This window comes from Panthera onca, chromosome C1 (assembly GCF_046562875.1).
Source record: "Panthera onca isolate mPanOnc1 chromosome C1, mPanOnc1 haplotype 2, whole genome shotgun sequence".
NCBI classification, from domain to species: domain Eukaryota; kingdom Metazoa; phylum Chordata; class Mammalia; order Carnivora; family Felidae; genus Panthera; species Panthera onca.
In genome coordinates, this window is record NC_138346.1 from 124,588,248 (window position 1) to 124,607,166 (window position 18,919).

Genomic DNA, 18,919 nt, shown 5'->3' on the forward strand with positions numbered 1-18,919 from the left:
GGTTTTTGGCTGCCACCTGGAGCAGGAGCGGGGGGAGAGCGCGGCGTGGGCAGCAGTGGTGCAGCTGGTGGTGACTCCGCCACAGAGCAGGAGGGCCAGGGCAACACGCTCACTCTGTCCCTGGTGAGCGGTGTGTGCAGGGAAGGCGCTCAGGGTGGCGACTGTGGCCGGGGCTGCGGTGTCCCCTGAGTGGCGGCGACAGTGCCACTTGGCAGTGCCCCCCAGCAAAAGCCGGTTCCTTTCCTGTTGGGAGCATGGGGCTGGGGCCCAGGGGACCCTGGGCCACGGAGAGCAGGAAGAGGATGGACTGCCCGGCCCTACCCCCCCACTCCCCACCCCCCACCCCATGGAAGAAGGAGGAAGTGATCCGAAAATCTGGACTCAGTGCCAGCAAGATTGATGTCATCTAGTTCAGTCCAAGTGGTAAGAAGGTTCAGAAACAAACCTCGGTTGGCAAGGTACCTGGGAAATACTGTTGACCTCTGCAGTTTAGACTTCAGAACTGGAAAGATGATGCCTGGTAAATTACAGAAGAATGAACAGAGACTGTGGAATGATTGTCTCAATCAAAATAAATTGTATATTGTGTCGCCTTTATGCTCTAGCTGTGCTGGACTACTCCTAATACTTAACCATGGCATGTGCTTTCAAGATTCTGCTTGCTCAGGTGCTATTTCCTCTGCTTGGAATGTGCTTCCCCCCTTCCTCTCCATCTGGTGGACTCCTACTCATCCAACGCCCAGCTCCATTGTCTCCACCTCTGTAAAGCCTGCTCCTGCATTCATCAGGCAGAACCAGCCCCTTCTTCCATAATGCCTCCCTGGTGCTTTGCCATTGTATTTATGATTGTTTGCTTCAACTAGACCCTGAACTCCATAAGGGCAGGGACTGTCCTTCCTTCCTTCCTTTCTTCCTTTCATCCTCCCTCCCTCCCTCCCTCCCTCCCTCCCTCCCTCCCTTCCCTAGCACATAGTAAGTGCTTAATGTTTGCTTCTTGTTTGTTTGATTTAATATCCACCTCGTTCCAGAAATGTATAGTGCTCATAAATATTGAATACAAGCAGCAAGGGAAAGAAGAAGAAGGGAAGACAGATCAGGTTTGCAGCAGACCTGACCACAGAAACTCTGCGGGCCAGAAAGGAGTGGCAGGATGTATTCAACATGCTGAATCAGAAAAATATGCAGCCAAGAGTTCTTTATCCAGTAAGGCTGTCACTCAAAATGGAAGGAGAGATAAAGAGTTTCTCAGACAAACAAAAAGTAAAGGAGTTTATGAGCACTAAACCATCCCTGCAAGAAATTGTAAGTTGGACTCTTTGAGTGGAGAAAAGATGAAACAAAACAAAAAAGACCAAAAGCAACAAAGATTAGAAAGGACCAGAGAACATTACCAGAAACTCCAATTCTACAGGCAACACAATGGCACTAAATTCATCTTTCAGTACTCACTCTAAATGTCAATGGACTAAATGCTCCAGTCAAAAGACATAGGGTATCAGGATGGGTAAGAAAACAAGCCCCATCTGTATGCTGCTTACAAGAGACCCATTTTAGACCTAAAGATATCTACAGATTCAAAGTAGGGGATAGAGAACCATCTATCATGCTAATGGTCGCCAAAAGAAAGCCAGAGTAACCATACTTACATCAGATGAACTAGATTTTAAAATAAAGACTGCAATAAGAGATGAAGAAGGGCATTATATCATAATTAAGGGGTCTATCCACTAAGAGGATCTAACGATTGTAAATATTTATGCCCTCAACAAGAAAGCACCCAAATATATAAATCAATCACAAACATAAGCTCATTAATAATAACACCATGATAGTAGGGGACTTCACCCCACTTACAGCAATGGACAGACCGTCTAAGCAGAAAATCAACAAGGAATCAATGCCTTTGAATGATACACTGGACTGGATGGACTTAACAGATATATTCAGAACATTTCATCCTAAAGCAGCAGAATACACACCCTTCTCTAGTGCACATGGAAAATTCTCCAGAATAGATCACATAGGGGGACACAAATCAGCCCTCAGCAACTACAAAAAGATCAAGATCATACCTTGCATATTTTCCTACCACAACACTATGAAACTTGAAATCTATCACAGGAAAAACCTTGGAAAGACCATGAATACTTGGAGATTAAGGAACATACTACTAAAGAATAAACGGGTTAACTAAGAAATTAAAGAGAAGATGAAAAAATACATGGAAGCCAATGAAAATGAAAACACGACAGCCCAAAACCTCTGGGATGCAGCAAAGGCAGTCATAAGAGGGAAGTATATAGCAATCCAGACCTTCCTAAAGAAGGAAGAAAGGTCCCAAATAAACAGCCTAACGTTACACCTTAAAGAGCTGGAAAAAGAACAGCAAAGAAAGCCCAAAACCAGCAGAAATGGGAAATAATAAATATGAGAGAGGAGGGCTCACAGCCAACCCTGCAGAAATACAACCAATAATAAGAATATTATGAACAATTATATGCCAATAATTTGGGGAATCTGGAAGAAATGGACAAGTTCCTAGAAACATAAACTACCAAAACAAACAGGAAGAAATAGAAAATTTGAACAGAGCCATAACCAGTAAAGAAATTGATTCAGTAATCAAAAATCTCCCAACAAACAAGAGTCCAAGGCTGGATGGCTTTCCAGGGGAATTCTACCAAACATTTAAAGAAGAGTTAACACCTATTCTTCTGAAACTGTTCCAAAAAATAGAAATGGAAGGGAATCTTCCAAACTCATTCTATGAGGTCAGCATTACCTTGATTCTGAAAACAAAGACCCCACTAAAAAGGAGAACTACAGACCAATTTCTCTAATGAACATGGATGCAAAAATTCTGAACAAGATAGCCAGCCAGACCCAACAACACATTAAAAGAATTATTCACCACGATCAAGTGGGATTTATTCCTGGGATGCAGGGCTGGTTCAATATCTGCAAGTCAATCATTGTGATATATCACATTAATACCAGAAAGGATAAGAACCACATGATCCTCTCAGTAGATGCAGAGAAAGCATTTGACAAAATATAGCATCCTTTCTTGATAAAAACCCTCAAGAAAGTAGGGATAGAAGGATCAGACCTCAAGATCATAAAAGCCATATATGACAGACCCACCACTAATATCATCTTTAATGGGGAAAAACTGAGACTTTTCCCCCTAAGGTCAGGAAAGAGACACGGATGCCCACTGTCGCCACTGTTATTCAACATAGTGCTGGAAGTCCTAGCCTCAGCAATTAGACAACACAAAGAAATAAAAGGCATCTAAATCAGCAAGGAGGAAGTCAAACTGTCACTCTTCAGAGATGACATGATCATCTATGTGGAACACCCAAAAGACTCCACCAAAAAACTGCTAGAACTGATTCATGAATTCAGCAAAGTCACAGGATATAAAATCAATGTACAGAAATAGGTTGCATTTCTATACACTAATAATGAAATGGCAGAAGGAGAAATGCAAGAATTGATCTCATTTACAATTGCACCAAAAACCATAAAATATATAAGAATAAACCTAATCAAAGAGGTGAAAAATCTTTACACTGAAAACTATAGAAAGCTTATGAAAGAAATTGAAGAACCTCCCCGCCCCCCCCCCCCACACACACAATGGAAAAACATTCCATGCTCATGTATTGGAAGAACAAATATTGCTAAAATGTCAATACTGCCCAAAGCAATCTACATATTCAATTCAATTCCTATCAAAATAATATGAGCATTCTTTCTTCACAGAGCTAAAACAAACAATCCTAAAATTTGTATGGCACCAGAAAAGACCCCGAATAGCCAAAGCAATCCTAAAAAAGAAAACCAAAGCTGGAGGCATCACAATTCTGGACTTCAAGCTGTATTACAAAGCAATAATCATCAAGACAGTATGGTACTGGCACAAAAACAGACACACAAATCAATGGAACAGGTAAAGAGCCCAGAAACAGACCCATATTTATATGGTGAACCAATCCATGACACAGGTAGAAAGAATATACAATGGAAAAAAGACAGTCTCTTCAGCAAATGGCACTGGGAAAACTGGACAGCATGAAAGCTCTTTGTGCAGAAGAATGAAACTGGACCACTTTCTTACACCATACACATAAATACATTCAAAATGAATGAAAGACCTAAACATAAGACAGGAAGCCATCAAAATCCTAGAGGAGAAAACAGACAACAGGCTCTTTGACTTCAGCCACAGTAACTTCTTACTTGACATGTGTCCAGAGCCAAGGGAAACAAAAGCAAAAATGAATTATTGGGACCTCATCAAGATAAAAAGCTTCTGGACAGGAAAGGAAACAATCAGCAAAACCAAAAGCCAACCAATGGAATGGAGAAGATAGTTGCAAATGAAATATCAGATAAAGGGTTAGTATCCAAAATCTATTAAGAACTAATCAGACTCAACACCCAGAATCCAAATAATCCAGTGAAGAAATGAAGACATGAATAGACGCTTTTCCAAAGAAGACATCCAGATGGCTAACAGACACATGAAAAAATGCTCAACATCACTCACCATCGGGGAAATACAAATCAAAACCGCACTGAGATACCACCTCACACCAGTCAGAGTGGCTAAAATTAACAACTTAGGCAACAACAGATGTTGGCGTGGATGTGGAGAAAGAGGAACCCTTTTGCACTGCTGGTGGGAATGCAAACTGGTGCAGCCACTCTGTAAAAGAGTGTGGAGGTTCCTCAAAAAATTAAAAATAAAACTACCCTATGACCCAGCAATTGCACTACTAGGTATTTATCCAAGGGATATAGGAGTGCTGATTCAAAGGGGCACATGCACCCCAATATTTATATCAGCACTATTGACAATAGCCAAAGTATGGAAAGAGCCCACATATCCATCAACTGATAAATGGATAAAGAAGATGTGGTGTGTGTGTATGTATATATATGTGTATATACACACAATCGAATATTACTCAGTGATCAAAAAGAATGAAATCTTGCCATCTGCAATAACATGGATGGAACTAGAGTGTATTACGCTAAGTGAAGTAAGTCAGAGAAAGGTAAATATCATATGACTTCACTCATACGTGGAATTTAAGATACAAAACAGATGAACATAAAGGAAGAGAAGCAAACATATAAAAACAGAGAGGGAGACAAACCATAAGAGACTCTTAAATACAGAGAACAAACTGAGGATAGCTGGTGGGGTGTCGGGTAGGGGGATGGGCTAAATGGGCAAGGGGCATTAAGGAGGACACTTGTTGGGATGAGCACTGGGTGTTTACATGTAAGAGATGAATCACTAAATTCTATTCCTGAAATCATTATTACCCTATATGTTAACTAGCTGGGATGTAAATTTACAAAAACAAAAAAATTACATTGGTAGATTTTTGTAGCAATAGTTTGTACAATTGCTAAGATTAGGCATAAAGAATGAGCCGTGATGTTTTACATTTTGAAACCTCTTCTTTTCAGTTATAGCACTCGTGTTATATTTTATGATGCCTATTGTGAATGTAAGCGAAGTACTTGGACCCTTGTGCCTTATGTTACTCATGGGAACTGTCCACTGTCAAATTGTGTCTACTCAGATAACAAGGCCATCGGGAAACAATGGAAATCGGAGAAGAAGGTAAGATAAGAAATTGCACTTGTAGTTGTGTTTTCTGAGAGAGGCATTGAACAGACTTAGAAAATCTTTGATGAAATTAATAAAAAATCTTCCTGGTTTACAATTTTTTTTAAATTATTTTTTGGCTTAAAAAAAAAAAAAAGAATGCTTTTCTTTTCGTTCTTCTTCCAGACGCTAAGAAACCTTGTCATGACCTATTTAATCCCAGGTGGGATTTTGTCATTCAGTAAAGTTGTTTAAAAGGAAAAATTTGATACTGCAATAGTTACACTCTTAAAATTTACTTAAGTGATTTTGAAAAAAAAATTTTCGACATTCAGTCTCAATCAAAATTTGGTGAAAATTCACTATGTAAACAAGGATGTTAGTACATTGGGATAGTGCTAGTAAAATTTTTACTTTTTTCCAGTTGTATGTAAAGAATGGATTTCTAAGTGTGCTAAGCTTTTAACAGAGATTAATTTCTCTTTTCTATACATTGAATTTACTTTGTTTTTATTGGTTATATGTCATCTGTGAGTTTTGGAACTGTTATAAAGGCTTTTAAGGTAAATGTGAGGTATATTACCTTCCAAAAGTTACATTATCTTTTCTCAGAATATCTGTAAATTTTTGTTTTCCTAAGCAATTACCAAATAAGATTTTTTTTTTCATTTGGTGCAATGAATTTCAACATATTTATTCTTATTTTTTGAATGTTATTTTCAAACCATTTTTTTTTTTTTTCAAAGAGAGGATTCCTTGCAATTAATGATTTCTAAGGAAATCTCATGTGGTGTATCTTGGTGATTTAGATATATATTTTAACTGCTTAGGGTATCAATACAAAATGATCAATTGCTGTTATTTTGTGTTCTCTGAGTAAATGTGTCAGATGGATAGATTTCTGACATCCATATTTAAAGGCATTGTTCTTTGTGCTAGTGGTGTTGAATGTACATGAAAAGACTCTTGGTCATACACGTGAAAAATTTTTTTCTAGTAATATTTTTGATATCAGTTCAATTTCTTTAAATATTAAACAAAATGATAGCATAGGACTTTGGTTTGGAACCTGGTTTTGCCCTTAAGTCAGAAACATTCTTGCATGATTTTATCCTTATTACAAGAAGTTCACTATACTTAATTTCAGGTAGTAACCCATTGCTATCATTTTCTGTAGGGATATTTTGGGTAGAAACATACAAGTTCTTGAATGACCTGAAGTTGTTGAAATACTTTTTTTTTTTTTTGTAGAAAATTACGAAAAACTGTAAATGGTGACGGGAGCCGAGAAAATGGAAATAACTCCTCTGATAAAGTCAGAGGAGTAGAAACTTTGGAATCTATACCCTTTATTGGTGGATTTTGGGACAGTCTCTTTGGCAACAGGTGAGAAGGCTTACGTTGGAATTTTTACTTGATTTTGTATTCACATTAGTGTTAACATAGTATATTATCTGATTGGGAGTATACAGTGTAAGCATATTATAATTGTGGTATGATTTTTAAGGATTCTAGAAGGATTTGTTTACTCCAGGTGTCTCCACTGTCATGTTACCCATAAGTCAAGTATTCTACCATAAAAGTTCATTCTGTTTGATTTTTAACAGAATTATAGACCACAAGATTATAGAAATATAAATACTTGGAAAGGGTAAATATTTTAAGCTGTATCAGCTGACAGCTTGAGGGGAAAAAATAATTTTAAAAAGACCAGATGTTTTTCAGTGTGGAAGCTGATACCTCTTTAGAAATGGGATGCAGGAGGCTGGTGTTGATGGGCTATAGGACAGAAAGGGAAGTGGATCCAAAACATATTCTATCTTCTTCATGATTTTGCAGGTCGGGACAACACTAGTATGACTTGAGGAAATACTTATTTTGTCATATGTTAATGATTATGACTCAAAAACAAAGTTCTTTTGCAGTTCCTTTATTTTTTTTTTTAAATGTTTATTTATTTTTGAGAGAGAGAGACACACACACAGAGTGTGGGTAGGGGAAGGGCAGAGAGGGAGACACAGAATCCGAAGCAGGCTCCAGGCTCTGAGCTGTCAGCACAGAGCCCGATGCAGGGCTCGAACTCATGGACCATGAGATCATGACCTGAGCCGAAGTCGGACACTTAACCGACTGAGCCATCCAGGTGCCCCTTGTGGTTCCTTTTTTTGAAGATGAAGTGCACATTTCCCCCACTTTCCGAAAGCAGAGTATTCTTTGAAACCTTTCATGGGTCAAAATGGAATAAAGTGAAGAAGCAATTACCATTAATTTCTGCAGAGAAACTTTTGAGCCTTCTCAGACCCCCCCCCACCCCCCCCACCAAATAGCCTCTCTTAGGCTTTTCTGATACCTTAGGACACATCTTACTAGTGGATTGAGATGAAGCACAGATGCTCACGGACACAGTTCGAAGCTCTGGCGGCTTGATGCTGAGATGCTGAGTGTAGTTCCCAGGGACGGGGCCCTCAGGGGCCTCTCTTGCGGCTGGCCGGCAGCTTGTAGGCGTGCTGCTCCCATAATGGCTCGCGGTGAAACAAATACTGAGTGCTAGTTTCACTTTACACCTTTGTTCGCAAAAGCAAAAATCCTCCTCAGGTTTCTTTTGGTTAACATGACAGGTGTTAATGTAAGTCTTCCATAAAAGCTAAGTGGCACAATGTGGACTGTAGAAAAGTGGGGGGGGACACTTGTATATTCCCCTACTTTGCTAAAGACAGGTTACACTCTTCAGTTGAAGTGTTGGGTTCTTTGTGTTGAACGTTGTGCTGGGCACTGGGCATCCCCTTTCTCAGTGATTTTATTGTCTAAATAGGAAGATATGAGTATGATACAGTCACAGCAGTGTAAAAATACTATAAGTGATTATGTGCTGACGAGAGGCCATGTAGTTGAGCAGACAGAGTAATTCAGGGGTGAAGTAATCAGCAGGAGTCATGAAGGAGCCAAGAATTGCTGGGCTTTGAGGGACAGGTGAGGGGAAGACATTCTAGGAAGTGGCATAAACGGGTGATGTGAGGTAGGCATTGGCACTGTGTTTGAGAGGGAAAGTGGAGAAGACTGAAGCTACCTGCTTGCAAAACTGAAAAGAGGAGGCTTACTCTCAAAATTAATAGTGATGAGTCTTTGGAGACTAGCGATACCTGTATTCTGGCTTCCTATACGCTTAGGCAAGCTAGAAGACTGAAAAATAGGATTTCTGCATTTTCTTGATTTCCAGAATAATACACAGTTGGCCTGTGGTTAAAGGTACCTGTTGACTAGAAGCCTTACTAATAACATAGTTAATAAGCATATATTGTGTATGTTGTATGTATTATATACTGTATTACAATAAAGTAAGGTAAAGAAAAAGGAATGTTATTAAGAAAATGATAAGGAAGAGGAAATACATTTATAATACTGTACTGTATTTTTTGAAAAGTCTATGAATAAGTGGAACCTGTAGTTCAAACCTGTGCAAGGGTCAGGTGTATTACATTCTTCAGAAGAGAGTGATTTCATGAAAGATAGTTCATGCTAGTAATCTTTGTTTTCCTTTTCTAAAATTAGGATTAAAAGAGTGAAATTAATATGTAACAAAGGAACTGGAACTGATAATGACCCAAGTTGTCTGCATCCTATCATTAAGAAGAGACAATGTCGACCAGAGATTAGAATGTGGCAAACAAAAGAGAAAGCAAAATTTTCAGATGGAGAAAAGTGCCATAGGGTAAGATTTAGATGAGTATATATAGCAAAATCTTTTCTTTCCTGCATAAAATGTTCCTATTCTTAGATTCTGCTAGAGGTATCAAATAGATACTAACAGGTTTGTGTAATTTGTCTTAACAAATAAGTGAAATGTAAAACCACAGGACATGAAAAGGAGAGTAACACGCGAAGACTGTAGTTTTTTTCTTTTAATTTCTGGGACTAGACCTTGTTATTTGATAGGCTACTGACCCAGCCTTAGGAGTAGGCTGGTCAATTTCATCAACGGATCTGTGTGTAGAGGCTCCTGTGTCATATTCCAGAGATGCAATGATAATATAGTAGGGTTTGGGAAGCTATTTTCTAGCTTTAGCACAGATGTTTTATCTCTAAAACTACATTTTATAGTCTTGAAATATCTTCTCACTTGTTAGACTGTGGCATTTAGTAATTACAAAAACAGCTAATCTGTTTGAGTCATTCCTGCAACCAGACACTATTCTAAGTGCTTTACGTGTAGTAAGTCATCCAGTTGTTTCAGTAGCTCTGTGAGATAGGTGCTTTTATTATCATCCCTTTTCCTCTGAGGAAAAGGAGCCCCAGAGATTCAGTTACTTGCCTCAGGTTACGTGGCCAGGAAGTCGAAGGGCTCCGATTCAGACTCACGCCTGCGTTTCCAACTTCTCTACATAATACTGCCTCACCGTTTAGGCTGCTTAGTGCCAAGAGAGTTTTCTTTATTGATACCAAGTAAGATAAAGGTTTGTTCAGTTTTGGGTTACCTTTACCATTTCTTAGTTTTTACCTGTTTTTTTGTTTTTACACATGCCGCTTACTAGAGTATTTTGGGCTGTCCCCTGGGGAGAAATTGCTGTTCTCTTTGTAGGAGGCTTTTAGGCATCTGGGTAATGGGATTTCAGATGATCTGTCAAGTGAGGAGGACGGTGAAGCCCGGACACAGATGATGATGTTGCGCAGGAGTGTGGAAGGGGCCTCAAGTGACAACGGCTGTGAAGTTAAGAATAGAAAGTCAATACTTTCTAGGCACCTAAACACTCAGGTAATTTTTAGTTTGTAAAAGTATAGGTATTAACTCCTAAATCACTGAATGCTAACAAGATATTTGACATGTTTTCCTATTGTTTATTCGCTTGATTTTTGGCAGGTAAAGAAAACCACCACCAAGTGGTGTCACATCGCACGGGATTCAGATAGTCTGGCTGAATCAGAGTTTGAATCGGCAGCCTTCAGTCAGGTAATGTATCCTTCTGAGAGGTCATTGTTCAGGGTGTATTCCTGAGTGTGATAAGTTTACCCACTGCTTTTTTTATTGATTGTCCTGACGTAGTGGTTCTATTTTCCTGGCCTCCCCTGCCGTCAATTGTCTGTCTACCTCTCTGGCTGCTCACCCCCACGAAGAGAAGGAGCTCTGTTTCACTTTGACTCTGATCTTGAAAGTATCATAGGTGATCTGATGCTTGGCAGGCAAGAGCTTCCTCAATCCCCAGATGACAAGAAGGCTCCCTCATATTTACTTGGAATATAGAGTTTATTCTTAAGTATCATTCCTTTGTAAGTGGCACTGATGCTGATGAAGATAAATTTTTGAGAAAGGACCCCTGAGAGACGAGCAGCAAATCTCATCATGCAGCTAATAAGATATTGTATATTTGGAATATTATAATTCAGAGGGGGACGGGGCAGATGGTGGTAGGTGGTTTTTGTTTTGATTGACAAGGCAGTTGGGGGCGTGGGAAAACATTCGTGTTTCTGTTTATGCTGCAGGCGAGCTGCACCGCGCAGCCTCTGCTCAGCCTGACTGTCCTTTCCGTGGTTGGCCGGGCCCCGGGACACGACTAGATCTGCAGTCACGCTCACTGTATTTAGAGTAGGGGACATTTTGGGAATGTCAGAAGGCTCTGCCATACCTTTCCAGGGTAGGCCCTCCGGAGGGGCTTGCAGAGGTCACTGTTATCCAGGGCATTCCAGTCAAACAGCCTTATGATTTGGCAGTCAGTTCTTAGAGGGAGTCCTTTTACAGCCCTGCTTGTTAGAGAGTCACACAGGGTTCAACATTTATATCTTAAAATGTATTATTGTTATGTGAAGCCTTATGAACAGGTGAATATTTGGGGGTAAGTTTACGGGAGCTTGCCAACCATCACCACAGATATCTTGCTTTAATTTTGTTTCAGATATATGATTGCTTTTAAAAATGAATGAAAAAAATAGTTTTGTTTTTCTGTTTCCCTTTAAAGGGCTCTAGGTCTGGCATGAGTGGTGGCTCTCGAAGCCTGACCATGTCCAGAAGAGACTCAGAAAGCACCCGCCATGACTCAGAGACCGAGGATATGCTATGGGACGACCTGCTGCATGGCCCAGAGTGCCGGTCATCTGTCACCAGTGACAGTGAGGGGGCCCATGTGAACACCCTCCATTCAGGGACCAAGCGTGATCCCAAAGAAGATGTTTTTCAGCAGGTCTGTAAAGGTGACGGTAGCCAATATTTACTGTATACCTACACATGCCAGGGGCCGTATTATCTCGTTTGGCTTTACAATAATTGAATGAGGTAGATACTGTTATTATCCCTAATGTAGAGATGAGGAAATCGAGCATAATTTGTAAGTGAAGACGTTGGAATTAGAACTCAGGGGCAGGTACTCTGGAATTGCCCTAACATGAATTGTTCTTCATAACACTTTTTCTTATTATTTTCCTTAGAATGATCCTTAATGTTCATTTTATGTGAGCAGAGTGGTGTTTGAATGGTATATCAACCTCATATTTTCAGCGACATCGCAGCGTGATGTGTGAATTACTAAGAAATGGCATTACTTGCTTCTCTAGTAATGTATAAACCCAGTGGTGCTTTTAATTTTAGGTCTTATATTAATATCATAAAATCAGAGAACCTGGAATTGGAGATTCCTTAGAAGGTATTTGAACCTTCCAACCAATGTAGGAATTCTTACATGGTAATCATCGTTACTCCTTCTTGGGACTATTGTGATATATCTAATGAGATAATATAAAGTGCTTAGCACAATGTCTGGCAAAGGGTAAGCACCTAATAAATGTTAGTATTATTATTAGTATTGCCATCAGATTATCAGTGGCCTCTGTGTAAGTACTTCTGGAGCCAGAGTGATTGTTAACTTCATGAGAGAGCTTTCTCCACTGCTGGATAGATTGAATGGTTAAGAAGTGATTCTCAAATCAACATTTCAGATGTTTGGTGACAATGATCATGATTCTTCCTTTTTTTGTTGTTCTTTAGGCTAAATATTTCCACAGTGATCTACAAATACTGGATTCTGGATATTCATTTGTTTAATCATTGAATTTTCTTGATTCTAGGATACCATTGATTTAGGTTACACATTTTCATAAAAAAATCTTGCTTCATTAAATGTATACAATTTTTTTTTTTTTTTTTTAATTTTTTTTTTTCAACGTTTTTTATTTATTTTTGGGACAGAGAGAGACATAGCATGAACGGGGGAGGGGCAGAGAGAGAGGGAGACACAGAATCAGAAATAGGCTCCAGGCTCTGAGCCATCAGCCCAGAGCCTGACGCGGGGCTCGAACTCATGGACCGTGAGATCGTGACCTGGCTGAAGTCGGACGCTTAACCGACTGCGCCACCCAGGCGCCCCTACAATTTTTTAAAACTAACCAGAAACAACATACATTTTCTTATTAAAGCTTTAAGCTTCTTTCAATTTTGCTGTCAAAGTTTGAATCTAAATATTATTTACATTTAGTCTGAAGATTCATCTAAATTACATTAGCCCTCAGTAGTTATACATGACATCCTGATAATCTTGACCTCCTTTGCACTTTTGGGATTTTCAGTATAATTTTAAGGCATATATAAGCATAATTAGGTAACATGAAACCATATCAAAAGGAATTCATCATTTCCCAATTACCCTATCCATCCTGTTCTTCCTTTATCCCCATATTTTTGAATGCCACCACTGACCGCCTAAGGCAGAAACCTTGGAGTAGTTCTTTTTTTTTTTTTTTTTTTAAGTTTATTTACTTTTTTTGTTTTTTTTAAGTTTATTTACTTTTGAGAGAGACAGAGACAGCGTGAGTCGGGGAGGAGCAGAGAGAGAGGGCGAGAGAAAGAATCCCAAGCGGACTCTGTGCCACCAGCACAGAACCCAATGTGGGGCTCAAACTCACGGACTCATGAAATCATGACCTGAGCCAAAACCAAGAGTTGGATGCCTAACCGACTCAACCACCCAGGTGCCCCATCCTTGGAGTGGTTCTTGACCCCACCCTCTCTAGTGTGTTACTAATATGTCCTCTTGACTCCACTGAATATCTGTGTCTGTCTACTTGTGTCTCCCCTGCTTGGGGTGGACCATCATTGGCTGCTATCTGGATCATTATAGCAGCTTCTGTGGGCCTGCTCCCTTTGCTTTTCCATGCTGCAGCTGGAATGATGGCATTCCCCTTAAAATCCTTTAATTGCTTTCCCTCCTCCATTGGGATTATTTGCTTGTTTGTTTGTTTCTTTCTTTCTTATGTTTATTTATTTATTTTGAGATTGAGAGCATGAGCAGGGGAGGGGCAGAGAGAGAGGGAGAGAAAGAGTATCCCGAGCGGGCTCCACACTGTCAGCGCAGAGCCCGACCTGGGGCTCAAACCCACGAACCGTGAGATCGTGACCCGAGCCAAAACCAAGAGTCGGACACTTAACCTACTGAGCCACCAGGCACCCCTGTCCTCTTGAGCTTTTTATGCTTTTCTGTGTCCTGATTAGACCAGAGAAAGGCTTAACTCCTCAGTTATTCATGCAACTTGTAAGGCCTATTAGCAGCTCTCCTAGCTAATTTCCTGCTACCTCCAGTATAGTCGTGCTGCTCTAGAAATACTTTCCTTCTTAACATGCCATGAATACACCAAGCTTATCCTCCCTTCCACACATTTAGAGAGGGAAGCCAGGCCACCTTGGAGATCATGGAATCCTAGTTTCCATCATTACAGAAGACATTTAGCCTCTCTCTAGGTAAGAAAATATCTTAGTGAAGAAAAAAGGACCAGAGATCAGCATGATGGAGGTTTGTCATTGGTATTGAGCTCTGTGAAGGAGAGAATAGAATGATGAGGTCTAACACTGGCAACTGTGGCCTGGGAGCTGGACAATGGGGAGAAAATCCAACTGAGGGAAGAAAGAAGGGTGGATGAAAATAGTTTTATATTTTTCTTTTTAGAACCACTTATTCTGGCTTCAGAACTCAAGTCCTGCCTCTGATCGAGTTAGTGCAATAATCTGGGAAGGGAATGAGTGCAAAAAGATGGATATGTCTGTGTTGGAAATAAGTGGCATCATCATGAGCAGAGTAAGATTTCATAAGTTTTCAGCTTTTTTGAAAAACCTGTTTATGATCAGCTGTTCATTGGCTGTATTCAGTGATCAAAGCACTGACTCAGCTTTTGAAACATGAATATATATATATTTTTAATTTTTGTGGTTAGTGGCTTTACTTGGTAGTATATATTTTTTTTTATTACAAAGTTCTCTGAACATGATCAGTTATTCAGGTATACTCTATGAATGTTCCTTATCTAAGCCTAATTTTTAATAAAATCTAAGAGTCATAAATCTATACGTCATTTTTCTTTGGACTTCTTTTAGATTCGAAACAGATTTAGGTTTTAATAATCTAAATAGTAGTTGATAAAAACTGCTTCATAACTCCATTTAACTGTGTAATAACGATGCGACGTTTTAAATTAATTCCCAGGTTAATGCATATCAGCAAGGAGTAGGTTATCAGATGCTGGGAAATGTCGTCACCATTGGATTAGCATTTTTCCCTTTTTTACATCGACTTTTCCGTGAGAAGAGTTTTGACCAGCTAAAGTCTATTTCAGCTGAGGAGATCATGACTCTCTTTTGTGGGGCACCACCTGTTACACCTATTATTATTTTGTCTATGATTAATTTTTTTGAACGATTGTGTCTTACTTGGATTTTTTTTTTCATGATGTGTGTGGCGGAAAGAACATATAAACAGGTCAGTAGCAAATTAAGTTTCTCGCCTCTGCTTTTGTATATGATATTCCACTGAGTTGTTTTTGTTCTATTGATTTGTTCTCTCTCCAGAAGTTAATGTGGACAATGAAGGATTGATGAGCAAACTTTTGGTGTTTGTGGGTTTAACACTTGTGATATCGATTAATCACAAATAACATGTTGTAATCTGAGATTTCGCTGAGCTAACGGGTAGGAATAAGTGGCTTAGGCAGAGAGTGAGCCTAGCTGACTGCATAGCACCTGTGTCTCAATACTGCACTTGTTTGCCCATAACATATGTAGTAATTCTCAAAGTGAAAATGTTTCCGTAGACAATGGTTAAGTGAGAAATAAATGTATTGAATTTCGGTAAGAATGAAGAATTGGAGACTTGATATGTCTTCATGTCCAAAAAAAATGTGATTTTGAATGGAAATTTAATTTGGAACTAAACCAGAATTCAGGTAAACAATTTTGTTTGTGAGGTCGGGGATTCACAAAGGTCTCCAAAGAATATTCCTTGAGAATGTCAAGTGTACCATATTACAAAGGCATATATACAAAGACATTACTATAGAATATGATTTGGAAGTAACAGGATAATGAGCTATTAGCTTAGTCTAAGTGATCACTGATTAGAATTTCATCCGTTTATTATTTTTTATATGCTTCCAATATATGGGAATATTATTTACAATTATATAAACATATACTCAGAGACAAACATGTATATTTTACTTTGTGATTTTTTTAAACCTCCTCTAGAGATTTTTATTTGCAAAACTCTTCAGCCATATTACTTCTGCCAGGAAGGCTAGGAAATATGAAATACCTCATTTCAGACTTAAAAAAGTGGAGAACATTAAGATATGGTTATCACTGCGCTCCTTTCTCAAGGTGAGTTTCATTTGACGATGGAATATGTGCAGGAATATGCAGAAAGCATGCTCACTGAAATTTCTGGCAGCAGATACTCAATGGGCAGTGTAGTTAGTTCTGTGAACCAGACAGATCATATCAGTGGCTGACAGACGTGCTGGACAGCAAATTGGAAATGATCTATCTGCTAAGGTATTAGAGGGGAGTAAATGAGAGCTTAGGAAGGGAAAAGAAAATCTAAATTCCTAGGGCAGAGTGATAAGTTGAAAATTGCATCTTTTTCTGACTTTTTGGAAAATATTTTAGCTGAAAATACATTTGTGAATAACTCACACCCTTAACTTGGAACAGCATGAATTTCAATGCTTAAAATTAAACGTGTCCAAACTATGTTAAAATACTGGGCTAGAAACTCCTTATAAACATTTATTTTCACATTAATGTTGTAAAACTCAGAATGTGAATGATTTGAGGGCCACTGTTGTCTCTAAGTGTAATCTTAAATATTAACCTATATGTCTCACTCCACAGAGACGGGGTCCACAGCGCTCAGTTGATGTCGTTGTATCTTCAGTCTTCTTACTGACACTTTCCATTGCTTTCATTTGTTGTGCCCAGGTAAACATTTCATATCTGTTGTAATGAAAAATGGAAATTCTAATAAGGTTCACTATCTGTTTTAGATGTGTGTGTGTGTGTGTGTGTGCGTGTGTGTGTATGACAGAAATTTATTTCTCAGGATCAAGGCACCAGCATGCTATTTTGAATACTTAATTTTACTTACTTTTGAAATCAGAATAAAATAATTCTGAATCCTTTAAGATTCTAAGATGACTGTAATTTTAATTGGCAGTTTTTGATAATAAAGCTATGATACCACAAGGGTTACAAAATAGTGATTTTTCTAACACCATCTTTACTTCCACATCTGTTAGTTGTCACTCTGTGGTTGACCTTTCCTTTGTTTCTTCTTGGTTTCATTATGGACTCATATATTCTGATTTTTACCCAATAGATTATAACCCATTTGGGTAAATCTATTGGGTATAATCTATTTACTCTATTTATTCTGATGTCTAAATTGTCCCAGATTTGGCCAGTGGGAGACCCTTGAAGCCCCTTCCTGCATACTTTTGATGGGTCCCTGTACCTTTTTTTTTTGGGTAAGGGGGTACTTCTGTGCTTTCTTCATTATAAGAAGTTATAGCCGTAGCTTGTAGTGTTCCATTTATTGAGTTCTAACTTAATTCTACTGTGTTCAGAGAACGTATTCTGAATGTCTTTACTCCTTTGAAATTTGTAGAGGCTTGCTTTATTATCTGGCATATGGTCAGTTTCATTAACTCTCCATCAGCACTTTGAAAGAACTTGTATTCTGTTGTCTTGGGGAGCAATGTCCTCGCTAGGTAAATTAGTCCAAGTTTATTTGTTCCATTGCTGGCATCTTCTATATCCTTACTCATGTTTTTTTCGTCTGCTTATTCTGTCGACCATTGACAGAGGTGTGTTCACGTCTACTGTGATGGTGGATCCAAGACCTGAGCTGAGATCAAGAGTCAGATGCTTATCCAACTGAGCCACCCAGGCACCCCTCTTTAGTCTTTTTTAACCTGGAAAAGTGTCAGGCTTAATCTTTCATGACCTTTTGAAATGTCTCTGATTCTAATGTTTCTTAACTTAAAGTCTGCTCTATTTGATATTAATTTAACCACACCAGCTGTCTTTTGATTCGTTTTTGCATATTATATCTTTGTCCACCCTTTCATTTATTTTGTCTTCATATTTGAGTCATGGCTTCTGTAATCAGCATATCCTTTTTTTGGTTGTTTGTTCCTTAATCCAGCTTCACAGTCTTAGTGTTTTAGATTGTCTGGCTCATTTACATTTAATGTAATTACCACAAATACAAATACTGTTTATTTCTTATTTGGTCTACCTGTTAAATTTTCTTTCTCTCTCCTTTCTTGGCATCTTTTATGAATCAAGTATTCTGTAATATTCCATTTAATCCTCTTTGTTAACGTGTTATATGTTCTTTCACTACTTGTTATATGTGCTTTTACCTCAGAGATTGCAACATACATCCTTAGCTTATTATAGTCTAATAAAGTATTAATTTCTGCTTCCTTGATAATGCTAGGACCTTAGAACACTTTATCTCATTTATCCATTCACCCATTATTAGTATCCTTACTTAAAATTTTACATATATTTTCCTGTATTTATTTGACTTATTTCTTTAAGTAGGCTCCACACCCAATGTGAGGCTCAAATTACAACCCTGAAATCAAGAGTTGCATGATCTACTGACTGAGCTAGCCAGGCACCCCAAATTTTACATATGTTTTAAACCCACAAGATATAATGATTATTTTTTGTATTCAGTTATTCATTTATATTTACCTACACATTTACCCTTTTCATTGCTTTTCATTAGTTCTTGCATTTCTGTGTTTTTTTCTGGGATTTTTTTCTTCCTGTTTGAAGAATCTGGTTATGAATTCTGTTCTAGTATGTTTGAAAATGTCTTTTATCGCTTTCTTGTTTAAAGGATGTTTTCACTGAGTATGCATTTCTAGGTTGCCAATTACTTTCAATACTTTTGGGATTCTGTTACCTTTTGATTTCTGTGTTTTATCTTGAGAAGTCAGCTGTTAGTTTTATTTGCTGCTCTTTTAAAGGTA

The 18,919-nt window shown here is 38.6% G+C and overlaps 1 protein-coding gene and 1 pseudogene across 14 annotated transcripts in view; both read left to right on the forward strand.

Moving 5' to 3' along the window:
* PHTF1 (putative homeodomain transcription factor 1) overlaps positions 1-18,919 on the forward strand; it is a 90,082-nt gene that overhangs the window by 35,385 nt on the left and 35,778 nt on the right. For all 14 annotated transcript variants that reach the window (XR_013557420.2, XR_013557422.2, XR_013557424.2 and 11 more), the window contains 10 exons: positions 5,488-5,644; positions 6,881-7,015; positions 9,179-9,338; positions 10,206-10,379; positions 10,485-10,574; positions 11,578-11,799; positions 14,551-14,679; positions 15,085-15,357; positions 16,122-16,253; positions 16,767-16,853. Coding sequence is in view for 4 of the 14 variants with exons in the window: in XM_078451539.1 (XP_078307665.1) it covers positions 5,488-5,644; positions 6,881-7,015; positions 9,179-9,338; positions 10,206-10,379; positions 10,485-10,574; positions 11,578-11,799; positions 14,551-14,679; positions 15,085-15,357; positions 16,122-16,253; positions 16,767-16,853 (1,559 nt within the window). In the remaining 10 variants the exon portion in view is untranslated. The remainder of the gene's footprint in view (positions 1-5,487; positions 5,645-6,880; positions 7,016-9,178; positions 9,339-10,205; positions 10,380-10,484; positions 10,575-11,577; positions 11,800-14,550; positions 14,680-15,084; positions 15,358-16,121; positions 16,254-16,766; positions 16,854-18,919) is intronic.
* On the forward strand, positions 75-3,564 carry LOC132670919 (uncharacterized; annotated as a pseudogene).